Source organism: Ovis canadensis, chromosome 18 (assembly GCF_042477335.2).
Source record: "Ovis canadensis isolate MfBH-ARS-UI-01 breed Bighorn chromosome 18, ARS-UI_OviCan_v2, whole genome shotgun sequence".
Lineage (NCBI taxonomy): Eukaryota > Metazoa > Chordata > Mammalia > Artiodactyla > Bovidae > Ovis > Ovis canadensis.
Window position 1 is genome coordinate 18075194 of NC_091262.1, and position 15661 is coordinate 18090854.

General features: G+C 49.5%; 2 protein-coding genes across 4 annotated transcripts in view; both read right to left on the reverse strand.

Moving 5' to 3' along the window:
* LRRK1 (leucine rich repeat kinase 1) overlaps positions 1-11827 on the reverse strand; it is a 142934-nt gene extending 131107 nt beyond the window's left edge. Inside the window, exons 1-3 of one of the 3 annotated variants that reach the window (XM_069559117.1) lie at positions 10091-10230; positions 8986-9152; positions 5304-5555 (exon numbers count right to left, since the gene is read on the reverse strand). In XM_069559117.1, coding sequence (XP_069415218.1) covers positions 5304-5403 — 100 coding nt within the window. In that variant the 5' untranslated portion in view covers positions 5404-5555; positions 8986-9152; positions 10091-10230. Of the gene's footprint in view, positions 1-5303; positions 5556-8985; positions 9153-10090; positions 10510-11620 lie in introns of those variants that run through there. The other 2 variants (XM_069559118.1, XM_069559116.1) reach the window with 2 other exon arrangements.
* A 1833-nt stretch (positions 11828-13660) lies between these two features.
* ALDH1A3 (aldehyde dehydrogenase 1 family member A3) overlaps positions 13661-15661 on the reverse strand; it is a 52853-nt gene continuing 50852 nt past the window's right edge. The window contains exon 13 of the mRNA XM_069559182.1: positions 13661-15542. Within this exon, the coding sequence (XP_069415283.1) occupies positions 15470-15542 (73 nt within the window). The 3' untranslated portion in view covers positions 13661-15469. The remainder of the gene's footprint in view (positions 15543-15661) is intronic.

Consider the following 15661-nt stretch of genomic DNA (forward strand, 5'->3'; position numbering starts at 1 on the left):
CTCTGCTTCCCAGGAGCCCTAACCTCAGCTGACAGGACAGGTTTTTCCACTTTGACTAGCGTGAGGCAGATGGAGAAGAATGTCTAAAGACCTGTTTGTCAAACTGGCTCACCCCGCAGTCCTGGCCCGGGATCTCACTGACCCTTGCTCTCTCAGCTCACGCACTCAGGACCCATCCACACTTTCCAAGTGTTCCTTCCGTATCCAAGGCTGGGGTAATGCTGACATGAGAGTATGGTTGTGACGAGCCTTTCTGGGGCAGAACTGTGCTGCACAAACCCAGGAGAGGCACCTATAGCCCGCCTGGTACCACATGTATGTTCATGGGCGCTGCAAGGGTTAACCATTCTGAGCAAGCACAGGGTGGGCTGCGCAAGTCAAAACAAGTAGAAGTACTAACAAACACACCCGGTATACACACACAAAAGACCACTACCAAAACTCCCAAAGTAAAAAAAGTTAGTTGTTTTTTTCTTTTAATTAATTTTTATTAAAGTTTGGATCTTTTCCTATAATGGTAAGATTATTTCCAAAGCACGCTACCTTCCAAGGATTTTTAAAGGGTGATTTTATTCCAATATTGAGAATAACTTGAGTATATCACTGCTCCTCTTTCTGACAGTTTTCCTCAGGCACTGCTGAGAATTAAGTCTGCAAGGATCTTTCCTGGGGTGAAGTTGGTGGACTGGGAAGGCAGGACTCCCCTGGGGAGAAGGGTGGGGCAGAAAACTCATCCAATAGGGACAGAACTAAGAGGGTAAGCCCTGTGAGAGGCACAGCTGCAGATTCCTGAAGCCAAATATTGCCCCATTTAATTCAGAAAGAAGTGAATGAGAGAGGCCAGTTAAAGCAAAATTTAACCTTGGAAGTCAGCACCCAGTGATGGAGGAGGTATGCAGGTTGGATCCTAATCACAAAATTTCTGTACTTAGACAACAATTTTTTAAGTAAATTGCAATATTATTCTCCTGGCTGCAAAAGTAATGCAAAACAAGAACAAAAGAACACATGCTCATTGTAGAAAACATAAGCTCTACAGATAAGTAAAAGCTATAATCCCTGAGGACTGTACTACTCTTTGAGTGTCACCTGCTCCCAGGCTGTGGTCTTGGTGCACATATTTCTGGTTTGTGAAAATGAAATCCAACATGCAATGTTTTAAAATAGGGCCCCCAGAGCTCTGGGTTCAAGGCAAAGATCATTTTATCAGTGAGATTCACCACTCCCATCCCTCCACGACAGCCCATCGAAGCGACCCCACTGCTAGCTGTTGGGGGGCTGGGGCTTCCTGTCAAGGTTCACAGGAGAAAAGGGCTCTGCTGGATGCTTGTGAAAGTCACTCAGTCTTGTCCGACTCTTTGCAACCCCATGAACTATAGACCATGGAATACTCCAGGCCAGAATACTGGAGTGGGTAGCCTTTCCTTTCTCCAGGGGAATCTTCCGAACCCAGGGATCGAACCCAGGTCTCCTGCATTGCAGGTGGATTCTTTACCAGCTGAACCACAAGGGAAGCCCTGCTGGCTGCTTGCTGCTGCTGCTACTGCTGCTAAGTTGCTTCAGTCATGTCTGACCCTGTGCGACCCCAGAGATGGTAGCCCACCAGGCTCCGCCATCCCTGGGATTCTCCAGGCAAGAACACTGGAGTGGGTTGCCATTTCCTTCTCCAGTGCAGGAAAGTGAAAAGTGAAAGAAGTCGCCCAGTAGTGTCCGACGCTTTGCAACCCCATGGACTGCAGCCTACCAGGCTCCTCCATCCAGGGGATTTTCCAGGCAAGAGTACTGGAGTGGGGTGCCATTGCCTTCTCCATGCTGGCTGCTTAAATAAATATAAATATGTGAATAAGATATATTTTTTAAAGAATTGAGCCCACCACCCCCTATTGTGGTAGATGGAATGATGGACACCAATTTTTACCTTCTGCCTACATCCACAGCCTGGCAGCGGCCTCCTCATGGAGGCAGCTCTTCACTTGGGCTTCTTTATGTGACTTGTTTCGGCTAAGGGTGGAGCATGGTGGCAACAGCCTGTCAGTCTGAGCCAAAGCCTTAATAGACTCTGCTTGCTTCTACGTTCACTGCTTGCACCTCTGCAACCGGCAGGGAAGAAGGCACCACGCCAGCCTGCTGGGCTCTGAGGAGATGAGCCATGCGGAGCAGAGCCACAGACTACAGGGTGCAGCAGAGCCCCAGAACTCCCATGGGTTAGTGGGCCAGGAATAAACGCTGACGGTATATCCGACTGAGATTCTGCCTGTCTGGATCCGGGTTCAGAGACGTTGAGCCACTCAGCTGAGGTAACCCAGCACTAAAAACTGGCCTAATGAGCCCCGCAGGCAGGCTCTTGAGCCCTCCTCACACTGAGTGAGTCCCAGGAGTGCCTCCTCACACCGTCTCACTCAGTAAGAGGAAACACAGATTTAGCCACCCGTGGGGCTCTAAGCAAGACAGGCACGAGGGTGTGCATCAGTCCAGCACACACGGAATTAGTAGCGGCTCCTTATCCAGAGTCGAAGGTAATGGGTTCTGCATTCCCAGCTTCCACACAAGCCCCCATGGTGACACTGTCCTCCTCTGGACCCAGCAAGAAAGGACACAGTGTCCTCCACTGTCCTCAGTCCCTGCCCTCAGTCAGCGCCCCCCGTCATAGTCCTCAGTCAGGGTCCTCGGTCCCTGCCCTCAGTCGCTGCCCTCAGGCCAGCTGAGTGGTAGAGGAAGAGGCCAGGAGGGGCCCCATGCCTGACTGCCAAGCCACGTAAGCAGCCTGTTGCCAGCGGCAAGGGGCACATTTCTTCCCCGTGGGCCCTGCGGCAGGGCCTCCACACAGCTCCTCCCCTGCCTGCCATTATGGGACCTTTTGACTCTTGGAGAGTGGGCACGCTTTTGTCCTTCATAATCTCCACAATGCTGAGCCATAGGACAGAATTTTCCAGTGTATTTCATGTCACTTTGCTCTCTTTTTCCACTCTATGGATTACATGTCTTGTTCGCTGCATAAACACATCCCTCAGCACCTGGGTTCACAAGACCTGGGTACCCCCCTGCAGGCACCCCCCAGTGTAGGCACGAGAACAGCACCAGGACAGGCTGCACAGTTCCCAACAGGGTGGTCAAACCTTGCACGTGTCCCGAGGCCCATCCAGACTGGGGCGTCGTGGAGCCCTGAGATTCCACTGGCAAACCAGGCCCTGAGAAGAGAAGACTTTTCTGAGCCTGCTCTGTGCTGCCCAGAGATCACAGCAGTCATGGAGGGGGACCACGGCGGTCGGGGAGGGGGGACCACGGCATTCGTGGAGGGGGGACCACGGCGGTCAGGGACGGGGGACCACGGTGGTCAGCGAGGGGGGACCAGCCCTAGGAGCGGCACACAGTTCAGACCCAGACCTCAAGGGAGAGAAATAGGGGCTGGGAGTATCAACCTTTGGCCTCTTGGTGCACACAAACACTTTCTGGACATCACCCACCTCAGGCCCCGAGGCAAGGCTGGTTCCTGTCTGTCCCAGGTCCCCAGGACCTCTGTGAGTCAATTAGATCCCTGTGCGCCTTGGAAAAGCCAAGGTCTCAGCCTTGCCACTTCGTTGGTGGACGGTTGGCATGGCCTGGGAGCCTGTTAGAGATGCCTGTTAGAGATGCCTGTTAGAGACAGGGGTGTCCCACACTCAGGGGATGAGAATCTACAGCTCACCAAGGTCCTCAGGATACTGGAGTATACACCGCACTGTGAGAAAAGCTGCGCCAATGCGCTGGGCCGAATCATCCAGACCAGGTGCTTCTCACCCCCAGCTGCACATCAGGATCATGCGGTGGGAAGGCAAGAACTTTTCAAAACTCCCACGCCTGTTCCTCCCCACAGGATGCCGCTCCAGGGGGCTGGGCGGGCAGTTCCAGGCTCTGCCCAGCATTTCTGGGGCCAGGGTAGAGACGCGCTCGCTCAGACCACCAACTTGTGCCCGGGATGAGGACGGGGCAGAGTCCCTGCTGGGGCTTTCTCAGATGACACAGTCGCCCATCCAATGAGCCACAAAGGGACCCAACATCCCTGCCCCAGCCGCATTCCTCAGTGATTGCTGAGGAGAGAAGATGGGACACTGAGGGACTGCTGAGGGAGCCTGGAGAAAAGCTCTACCCCACTCAGGACTAGCATGCCATAGACAGGGCACCTTGATCTCACAGTAGTAAGGCAGGGCCTTCCTAACAAGCAAATGAAAAAATTCAAACATCTGAAAAACACACACACGCACACACTCAAACACTCTGGGAACATTTAGTGGTGGACAATGTCAAGAAGCAAATTCTTTTCTCATTCATAATCTAATTTATGTGTAAAAGAAACCTTGCAGAAACATCACCTTAGTCAGACGTTGGGCATTTTCGATGGAGAAAAATTACTCCAGTAACTGAACATAATGTCTGCGGAGTCAGGTACTACACTGAATCACTAACTTGACAGAGGTGCACACATACAGGTCTTCTCAAAGCCCGCAGGACGGCCTACACTTTGAGGATTGAGGGTTAAGGAAGGTTCAGATGGCAGTTCTGCCCATTCCAAGTTGTTGACATTGACCAAGTTTCTACATCTCTCTTTCTCTCATGTTCCTCAGGCATAAAATGGGGATAAAAGTACCATTTATAAGTTGCTGTGAGCATTAAATTTCCTAAGGCACTAAAACCAGTGCCTGGTATGTACTTAGGGTTTAACAAATATTTATTGTTAACAATATCAATAATATACTATTGAGGATTAAAGTGAAGCATCTCTGGTGGACAACCCAGCAATACGTAAAGAGGCTTAAAAATCTTCAAACCTAATTGTCCTGCTTCTGTAGATCAATCTCAAAGAAATAATCTCAAAACCATGTATAAAAAGGTGGACATGGAATGATTTAGGTCTGAGTCAGCAGCTAGAAGAAACCCAAATGCCCCAAAACATCCAGAAGGAGAGTAAGAATTAGGTCAATCATTTCACACATTTTTCTACTTCTTTTTTCTTTTTTCAATTTTTGTGTAATAAACATGTAGTAGCTTTATACTGAGAACACAAAACCAAATCCCCATTTCAAAAAATCCTCTTAACCAGCACGAAATGATGCCTTGACTCTTAACATCCACATACATTTTAAGTCCACGTAAATTTTGTCCCATGACATCTTCAATGTGTAGAATTTAAATGAGACTCCCACAATATGTTTTATAATGAAAAACTGCACAACTCATCAAATAACTGGCACTTTACGTGTTTTGGTTGAGAACCCCTGGTTTGTGCACACAGCATGCAAAGCGGACGCCACCAGCCCTGCCCGTACCGTTCTCCTGGGTCTCCATGGCGCGTCCTGGACACACAGCTGACCCTGCTGGCCCCACACACCAGTACATGCTGGGCGGTAGCCGAGACATTCCAGCCATCAACCCTCGGGGTAGCTGCTCTCCCAAGTCAGTTCCGTCGTGGTCACAGTTGCCGCTGCTGCTGCCCGAGGGTGGACTAGGTCATGGCTTAGAGTCCAGGGTGGAACATATCACAGACCTGCCATCATGGCTGAGCAGAAAACTGTCTTCTCCTGGTGGTGAAAAAACATCACGTCAGAAGGCTTTTCTTAACTATCAAGTCCCTTCCCGAACCCTTGCACAAACACTTGTATTTACAAGGCAGGGGCAATGTGCACTGGTCATCTCCCTCCCCCGTTTTTGCAACACTTCTCTTTACATTCCATCTCTCGGCCACAGCGGGTCAGATGTGGGCAGTGGAGAGACGGAGCTCTGCCACCACGCTTGGCAGCCGGGCTTCCGTCTGCCTGAGAAGAGTTCAGAAACCCCAGGCAATCGCAGAACACCTGCTGTAAAGGACGCAATCACTGTCACCAGCAAGGCGACACCGAGACAGTGAAATGAAGTTCCTGCCTTCGGGGTTTTCACCCTCCAGTTGAGGTGGGGCAGACGCACATAAACAGAGCCGAGGCTTCCCTTTGCTCAGAACAGACCGTTCCAGGAGCCTGGAGCTGGGCACATAATGACAAAGCGGTAAGCAGGCAACGTCCCAAAGAGAAGGGTCTGGAAGGCGCTGGCTATGAAGCCAAGTGAGAGTGAGTCCTGGGGGGTGGCGGAAAGGAGCCCCCATGTTCCACCAGTCCCCATCACCCCTGGGGGTATCTGGCAATGTGCGGAGGCATGTTTGGTTGTCACAATGCAGGATGGGAGTGCTTACAGGCATTTAGCGGGTAGCAGCCCAGACGGGCACTGCTGAACATCCTGCAACACACAGGGCAGCCATCCACAGCTGAGAAGTACCCTGAGAAATTCTGAGTTGGATTAAGACACATCTCCTAAGACCAAGGAGTCTGTGATGAGGCAAGACACTGCTCTCACATGCGAGGCTCCCATTGAGCTAGGGGTCCCTGACATGATGGCCCAGCCTGCTGATTAAATGACCAGAAGCACCCAGAGGGCAAGACCCAGGCCCAGCTCTGCAGGACCTGGGGTGAGCTGTACGGTGGGAAGGGATGACCACATGAAACGCATGTGTTCCCCTCAGCATTCCCATGGAGTCTATAGTGCAGACATAAAAAGCATGGTGTCCTTAGCAGCTGTTCTCTGAGACAGACAACTCTGAAATGGAGGGTGATGGTGAAGCCCCCCCACGCACAAAAAACAAACAAGGTAATATATATGATGCCTAAGACAATATCGTCTGTTAAAAACAGACATGCACCCTCCTCCCCAGGCAACCCTTCAGCATTGCTGTGAGATTTCTACCAAGGTCAAGTTTCTGAAGTCGCTTTTCACAGGACTGGAGATGGTTCTTCCTTGTAACCCTAACCCTAACCCTAACCCTAATAATGGGAGAAGCCAGCAGGGTCCCCTGCCTGCCCTCTGATTAACAAGCTCGGAAGGAGACTTCTCTGGCAGCCTAGCAGTTAAGACTCCATGCTTCCAATGCAGGGGGCATGGGTTCGACCCCCGGTTGGGGAACTTAGACCCCACATGCTACGTGGCCGAAAATTAAAAAAAAAAAAAAAAAGCTCAGAAAATTGAGGGCTAACCCACTGTTTCCCCAGTAAACAGGTTCTAGAAGGTAGGCACTGAACAAGCTGTGGAACAAGGCTATGAGAGCACTGGAGTTCTCTCATCTTAGGGCCTGAAAAATCAGGCCCTGGCCCAGGTGATCTGTATTCTTACAAGCAGGGAGAGGTGGGGCTGGGAAAGCCCCAACCAGAGGGCTTGCCCTGAGGCCTCTGTGCACCTGTATCTTCTTGAGTTAAAGAGCAAAATATTCAGAGAAACCATGACTGGTGAAATCTATGTCTGAAGTTTGGGAGCCTGAAAAGTCCAAGAAGGAAAGAAGGGACACTATTTAGGAGACAATCAAAGCTTTATAAATTGCAAAACCTGATCAGGAAAATCAACTTGAGAGGTGACAGGGAGAAGGAGCAAAGCAGAATCTCTGTTCTAAAACAGAAGCTCCAAATCACACAGCAATGTCAGAAACCAAAGTGTCCAGCTGTTACCTGCTTTTAAGCGCCTCTCAAAATCAGCTACCAACTATACCCAACAACACCTCAAAAATCCAAAAGCTAGATGTTTCTTCTGAATCAGAAATATCTACCGTATAATGTTTTTAAGTTAAAAACGTCTTAAGAATATCTTAGACCAATCCTCGCCCAGCCATTTTGTTCCCCTTTTTATTTTCAGTTTCCTTTTGAAAATCATTTTACCAATGGAGGATTTTGCGACTGGAGCAATTTTTCAATTGTGACTTGGTTTTTGGTTTAGACTTTAGGGCAGTAGTCTTAAAATGAAGTAACTCAAGTTTTGCCCTGTATTTGCCCTCTAACGGATCTTAGCTTCTTCCTGCTTCTTTTGGGTTCAGATCAATGAAACAAATAATGGTTTCAAGTTACATGTTTTCTTTTCATTATAGTATGTATATCCTAAAGAGGGCTTCAAGAAGTGTCCTGCATTAATAATTATTTTAATAATTTAAAAAATCTCATCAAAGATGAAAAAGGAAAAAGGAACCTGATATTCCTTCTACAAATATTTGTATTGGGTCCTTTTCATAGGGAGTGAGCTTCAACAGTTAATGAAACTTACCGTTGGTGAGGAAGACACTGTTAAGTACTTGCTACAAACTTTCTGCCACTGAAAGAATGCCCTGACTCTACTCACTTGTCGTTTTAGGAAGTTTGAACAGGGCCGTCAGTGCCAAAGAGCAGGAAGACACTGGCAAGTGAAGCATGTTAGAAACATACTTATCATCCAGCTCTTTTTTTAATCAAAAGCCTAGTTGAGATGGTTGGCACATCTCTTAGACAACATTTTGGCACTGTTGGCATCCCTTGACAAATTTTGGCTTGCCTACGAAACGTGTTTAATGTATTTGTGGACATCAAAATATTACAGAGCTACAAGTTGGAGAAATATGTACTTCTCAATCCCAGATGAGAACAGAAGCCCTTCAAGAGCCTAAGCTACGAACGAGCTAAGGCTGTCAATTCACCACTCAGTCTTCCTACTTGCACGCATTTGGTGCCTCCCAGACAGCTCTGGGAGTAAAGGCGAAGCAATAAGCAAGGCCGGTAGGGTCTCTGACACCTGGAGCAGCAGAAGAGACCTCCAGGAGGAATTAAAGGAGTAATTAAACAGATAAAGTAGGAACACAGACAAGTGGTAACTAAAAAGAAGCACACAGACGGATGAGAGAATGAGGCTGGGTTTGGAGAGGGTGACTGGGGTGAGCCAGGGGGTCTCAGATGGCAGCGGCCAGATCAACTGGGGGATGAGAGGGGAAGGAGGTCTTTGGGATTTCATGCCATGCACAAGAGGAAACTATTGAGGATTCCGAGTAGAGGACTGACACTCTCTAATTTTCCTTTTTAAACAATAAATCACTCCGGCTATACTCCGGCTCCCAAATAGAGAATGGGGAGGGGAGAGCTACAATTGTAGGGAAGAGACGCTGGCGAGGGAGAAGGGGCTGGACCTGAACATTACCTTTGAGAGGACGACTCAACAGTCCTTGCCAATAACTGAACTCAAGGGATGAGGACACGGGAGGGAAGACAGCTCCCAGGTTTTTATGTCTCAGGCTTTGATCTGAGTACTAGGGCCGCTCCCTGAGGTGTGGAAGCCTGAGGGAGAGGTTTGGCAGGCCCACAAACCTGTAGGGACAAACTGAGTGTGAGGTTTGTATGTTTTCAACTGAATTTTTTATTCTTTTAGGACATTCACAAGGATAATTAAATCAGACCACAAAAGAAGTTGAATGTTAGCATTTTTCAAAATCGTGCGTATTGTAGTTGCCCCTTTAAGTGAAGTCAATCAGTCGTGTCTGACTCTTTGCGACCCCGCGAGCTGTAGCCTACCATGCTCCCCCGTCCATGGGATTCTCCAGGCAAGAATACTGGAGTGGGTTGCCATCTGCCCCTTTAACGCCCAGGGAATCTGGATACAATGGGAGTGAGCGGCAAACTCTAAAGACGATGCATTTGGTGAAAAGCTCGCTGAAAACGTAACTGCACGCTCCTATTTCCTTACATCTCCGATGCTTATGGGAGAAAAACTCCCCGGCCTCACAAGGTGGACGGGCAGGGTGAGCGGACCGCAGAGATCCGAGAGCCTCGGTCGCCACCGTCCCCCCTGGGGTCCCCGGCCTTCCCCGGCCGCGATCACACTCATCCCATGCGGAAGGTCGCCCGCAGAGGCCGCCAGGAGAAGGCGGGTTCCGTCCCGGACTCGGGGTGGGGGAGACGGCGCCCGGGCGCCCGGCGCCGCCAGGCCGTCCCGGGCCGCGCCCCCGCGCCGCCCCGCACTCACACACCCCGCGCACACGCGCGCCCGCGCGTCCGCTCCCGCTCGAAGGCGGGGGCTTCTCTAAGGGCGGAGGAACCGTGCGGACGCCTCGGCGCCTCTTCCTTTTGTGGCTTTCGCCCGCTCCCCCGGCCCGGGCGCCGGCCTGCGCCCCCCCGAACCCTCCAGCCCGAGGGCGCGGCGGGAGACGCAGGGCAGTGCGCCGCGGAGGGCGGGGGAGACGCTCCCCGCGCGGGGCCTGGGCGGCGGGGCTGGGACTCCGCGCCGGCAGCGGCGGGGCAGCGCTTACCTGCGGGCGGCGGCGGCGGGCAGGGCAGCGGGCGCCTGGGGCGCGGGCTGCGCGGGGCCGGGCGGACGGCGGCGCTCGGGGCCGGGCCGCCCCTCTGCCCTCCTCCGAGGAGGCTCCGGCCGTGCGCCGGGGGCCGGGCCGGGCCAGACTCACTTCCTCAATCCTGAGCGGGGCGGGCGGCGCGCGGGGCGAGGGGCGGCCTCCGAGAGGCCTCCGCAGAGCGCGCGCGGGAAGCCCCTGCGCTCGCCCGCCGGCTTCCCTCACCGAGACCCCGGAGGCCACGGGGTCCGCAGGCGCCCCCAGCGCCGGTCTCCTCCGGGTCTGGGTCCCCTGCCCTCCGGCAGGGCAGTCTCAGCGGCGAGATTGGTCGGTTCTCGGCGCAGCCCAGCTTTCCCTGCCCCTCTGTTCCGCTCAGCGGCGAAATCCGCTGGTGAACTCCGGACTCGTCTATGGAGGCAGTAAATACTCAAAAGACGGGAATATTCGTTTGTGTACAACTTTTTCTACAGCAGACTAGACGTGTGAAATGTAAAACTTTAATAGTTTGCAAACCTCAACCCTTCCACCACATGGATTTACTAAATTACGGATACACACACAGATATCACTGGTGAATCATTTTAAATTGTCTGGGTCTATTTTGGGGGTGGCGGTGGTAGATAAACCTGCTGGAGTGTAGGCAATTTCTATTTCAACCTAATAAAAAGATGTACCCACAATTAAGGCCATTATCCAAAGACAGATCATAATGATGTACGTCCATGCGGGCGGGCAGGCTTTAGATTGGGCTCCACGTGCCCACCAGGGAAAGAGAAGACTTCTTCGGAAAAAGCGGATGGTTATGCACCCTGGCAGGATCTGCGCACCCCAGGTTCCTCCCGTGTTCGGCTATGACTGGAACATTACCAGGGTTTATCCCAAGGCTCAGAGACAAATCGCCAGCATCCTCACTGCCGTTTCACAAAAGCCGGCCAGCAGCAGCCAGCTCCCGCCTCCACGACCTCGCAGACACTTTGAGCGGTCACCATGGACGAGTTCCTTGGGTCCCTGTTCGAGGAGGGGACCACGGGGCAGCTGAGTTTTGCGCCCAAGAGGCTGCCCCGTCGGCTCTCCCGGGCCACACGCCCCTCCAAAAGGGAGGGTGCAGTTCTGCAACCCTGCCTTCACCACCGCGGTTCTAATTCCAATATGCAAAAGGCGGCAGTTTGGTCGCTAACGAAAAGTCCCTAATAATTTGCAGGGCGTGGCGTCCACAGTGCCGAGTGAGCCTGGCGATCGCGGCGCGGCGCCCACCCCCACCCCTAGGCGCCCGGTCCTGCCATCTAGCGGGACCGCGAGGAAGTGCGCGCCGGGTGACCGGCGGACCAGGGGGCAGACGCGGCCCACGGAGGTGAGGACAGGCCCGTTTTAAATGAGCTTGCCATCCGCTTAGAAATGTGTCCAAGGTAGAAATAACTTGTCACATGGGTGGCCTGTTTCGAGCTGGCTGTATCCCAGCATTTAACCTTACCCTTGGCATGCGTTACTTACAGGTTTGCGTGAGGCGATTGTTACAGGTCAGTTAAGATTTCTTTATGCTTCTTAACCCCCGCTGACCAACGTCTCATGTTGGAATGCTGGTAAAGAATCCACCTGCAGCGCAGGATTCCTGAGTTCTATCCCTGGATGGGGAAGATCCCCTGGAGAGGGGACCGGCTACCCACTCCAGTGATCTGGCCTGGAGAAGAAGACTGGGACACGACTGAGTCACTTTCGCTTTCGCTTTCTAAGTTTTCTCCTAAGTAGGTAATGGAGGCAGGGAGGGGTTTCCCTGGTGACTCAGACGGTAAAGAATCCGCTTGCAATGCGGGAGACCTGGGTTCCATTGCTGGGTTGGGAAGATCCCCTGGAGAAGGGAGCAGCTACCACCCCAGTATTCTGGCCTGGAGGCAAAGAGTCGGTCAGGACCAAGCGACTTTCACTTTCACGGTGGGGTCGATTGGAAGCTACCTCCCTGAGCTACCCTTTCTGCCTTCTGAAGGTGTAGTAGTTTTTTTTCTTTAATTGACGGATAATTGCTTTACAACATTCAGTTGGGTTCTGCCACACATCAGCATGAATCAGCTGTATACACACATCCCCTCCCTCTTGAACCTCCCTCCACCCTCCCACCCATTCCCACCCCTCTAGGTTGTCACAGACCAAAGGGCCTGAGCTCCCTGCCAATTCCCACTGGCTATTCATTTTGCATATGTAAAGTATATGTTTCAATGCTACTCTCCCAATTCTCTCCTTTCCCAGCTGTGTCCACAAGTCTGTTCTCTATGCGTCTCCATTGCTGCCCTACAAACAGCTTCATCAGCACCATACTTTTTGCTGTCCTTCAGTCTCTCAGTCGTGTCTGATTCTTTGTGAGCCCATGGACTGCAGCACGGCAAGCTTTCCTGCCCTTCACCATCTTCCAGAGTCTGCTCAAACTCATGCCCATCGAGTTGGTGATGCCATCCAACCATCTCATCCTCTGTTGTCCCCTTCTCCTCCTGCCTTCAACCTTTCCCAGCATCCTTCCCACCATCCTTCTAGATTTCATATATATGCATTAATATATGATATTTGTTTTTCTCTTTCTGACTTACTTTACTCTGTATAATAGGCCCTCAGTTTCTAGTCACCTTCCTTCAGATGGGTATTCAGTTTCCACTGATATTTCTCCTGGGACACTTAAAAAATGTCCCTTATTATCAAGACATGATAGGAGCAAGAATGTCAAAAGGGCTCAGCCTGCCATTGGGAGAAGCTTGGGTGTTTCAAAGGGTCCACTTTTAGAGAATGTCCCAACTTACTGTCCCCACCCCAAAAGGCACTGCACACACACATGCACACACACACCACAGCCACAGTGTACGTCCTCAAAATGGTTCCTGTCGTCGTAATGACAAACAAAGGAATTGCTGTTTTCCTTGAATGTGTTGCTCACATTTTGGTTGGGAAATGGAAGGTTTCTAAATGCATTCAAGCATACACAAGTGCATAAATTAAGATGGACCTTATCCAAGGCATGGTTGAACACGGTGGACCTAACCAAGTACAGAAATATTCTTCATCTAACCTCAGTGTCAGTGTACAACTCAGTGATTGAGGCTTACTGGTCTGAAGCCTTAGAAACTCTGGGTAATTTAGACACAAACACAGAGATCCTCATGGAGAAAGGGACAGACATGAACGCTTATGCGCACAGTTGCAGGACGCAGTGTTTCCCTGAGTCCCCAAGCAACCTTCCCACATCCTGCACATTCACATCCTCATCACTTGGTGATAAAAAGGGACTTGGTAAGCTCAATGACAGCTTTAACTTCACCAACTAAGATGCAGAGCCTTTGAGGCCAAGCTTGCTGCCTCATCCACCCCCAAAACCGTCAAAGTGAGTTTCACACTCAAGCTAAGCACAGGACTTCATTGACTGAGCAAATGTAATTTTACCCTTAAGTGATTGAAACCATTTTCTTGTAAGTCACTTTGTACCAAAGTTCTAAGGAAAAGAAAGGTCAGTCACAGAAAAAGGGGTCTTCTGGTCTTTAAATGAAAAAACAGTTTTTTTCAAATATCTGATTTTATTTTATAGTTATTGCATTGTTGGACACAATCTGCAATTAGGGTCAGAATTCCCAGGCCAATAGATTTTTTTAAACCATACCACAGGAGTAAACCTTAAAAGAACTAAAGTCTAATGCTATATAGATTTCCATTTCTAAATACAGTATATTACAGAAGGTTAAATACATCACCTCTGTTTACTTACAACTATAAAAAGATACATTAACTCTACCAATTATAAATAATGTAGCATCATATTAAAGGCATTATTGTACAATGAAAGAATAAGAACGCTCTAATGTATTACTATCAAGGTTAATGTCTTTAGTTACTTGAGATAAAATCCTGAAAATTCAGCATATGAAGTCAAATCCTGATTTAACAAGTTACTGGTAGTCTAAGTGATGTGTTGTTAATTCATTGAGAGAAGGAGAATTGTATTTGCATATTTCCAACAGGAATGATAACCTCACTTCACATACGACTTTCTCTATACATAACACTGGTTTTGACATAGACCTCCATTTTATTATTCTTCCCCCCCACCCAATTTAATTCTCAAACATAACTTAATTCTCAAACATAAGCACCATTAGAAAAGTACAAGTTAGTAACAGTAAAAGTATCTGAATAACACAATTGCAGTTTGGTTTTGTTTTTTTAAAGCTCTGTGGGACACTTTCAGTTTTCCAAGTTACCTTGGAATTGCACATCCTTTGGATACACAAAGAGGAAAAGAAAACTTTTCAACCTGTTAGTGCAGTGCTCAAACCACTCTAGTAGCAGACCCAGTTCCTCCATGAAGTTCAGATGTTATTTATTAATTAATCACTAATTAATATCAAAACAGGGCTTTGTAAAACCAGAGCTGTATTACAACAGCAGTCTTTTCAGTTGTATATGTCTTACTCATCTAAAATGTTGATAACCCATCTGGAGAAAAGGAAAACTATATAGGTTTATCATAAATCAATGCAAGTGGTAGAAATGCCTAACTGGGAAAAGCAAATTATGCCTTTAATTAGTAAAATGTGGGACTTAATGATCCTAGAATCTGTACTGTCAGAGCACTGGGTCTTTAGCAGTGATGGTGACATTCGCGACATTTCCTGTCTTGATTAAAGTAGACCACGACATGCGTTAGATAAGCTCTTACGGTTGTTGATTTGGTCATATTTCAAAGGCCGTATTGGTTTTAAGCTGAGTCCCATGGTCAATGTCAAGATGCAGTCCTTGAAGAGCATTCACACCAGGGCCTTCAGGACCCTTCCCTGGTACTTGCTTCCCCAACGTTCCCCACATCAGATCATCCCAACCTTGTTTTTTTAAAAAAATTTTTTTAAACTTAGTGCTATTCCCTCCTACTGAGTAGTCGGAGGGGCTTGTTCTGTGGGCACGTAAGGAACCCACAGGCAGAGTCCTGTTTCAGAACATACAGGGAATTTTTTTTCCAAATCCTTACTGGGGTTAGAGTCAACAGAGCATTTTAAAGTGACGGCTCAATACTTCAAATACCACTTCCTGTTGACAGTGCCCTGAACCTCCTCACCGTCCCAGGGATCTGGTGAAAAGCAGAAAACAGATATGGCCCTTAGTCCCAAGCCCAGGCAGGACTGCAATTTCACATACAACGTTTCAGCCGATAAAGAAGGAATGCAAGAGGAAAACAAAAACCGTTCAAATCCAGCAAGTTTAAAATCTCCAGAAGAAAGTATCCCAGGAAGGTCAGAATGTTGATTTTTCTTCAGTAAGTTCGATCGGCCACATTCAGTTGTCAGATGTTTGAAGAAGGAACCTGCTGCTCCTTCAGGGATCCTTGTCATCAAGTTTGATGGTGACAGTTTTCACTTCTGTGTATTCAGCCAGCGCATATTCACCTCTGTGATCACAGAAAAGAGTGAGATATAAAATGGCACTTAGACACTCTGTGTGAACTTTGTTCTAATGCTTCAAAGGCGAGTACTCTGTTGGGCAGTCTGGAGTCTGAGCAAAAGGCCC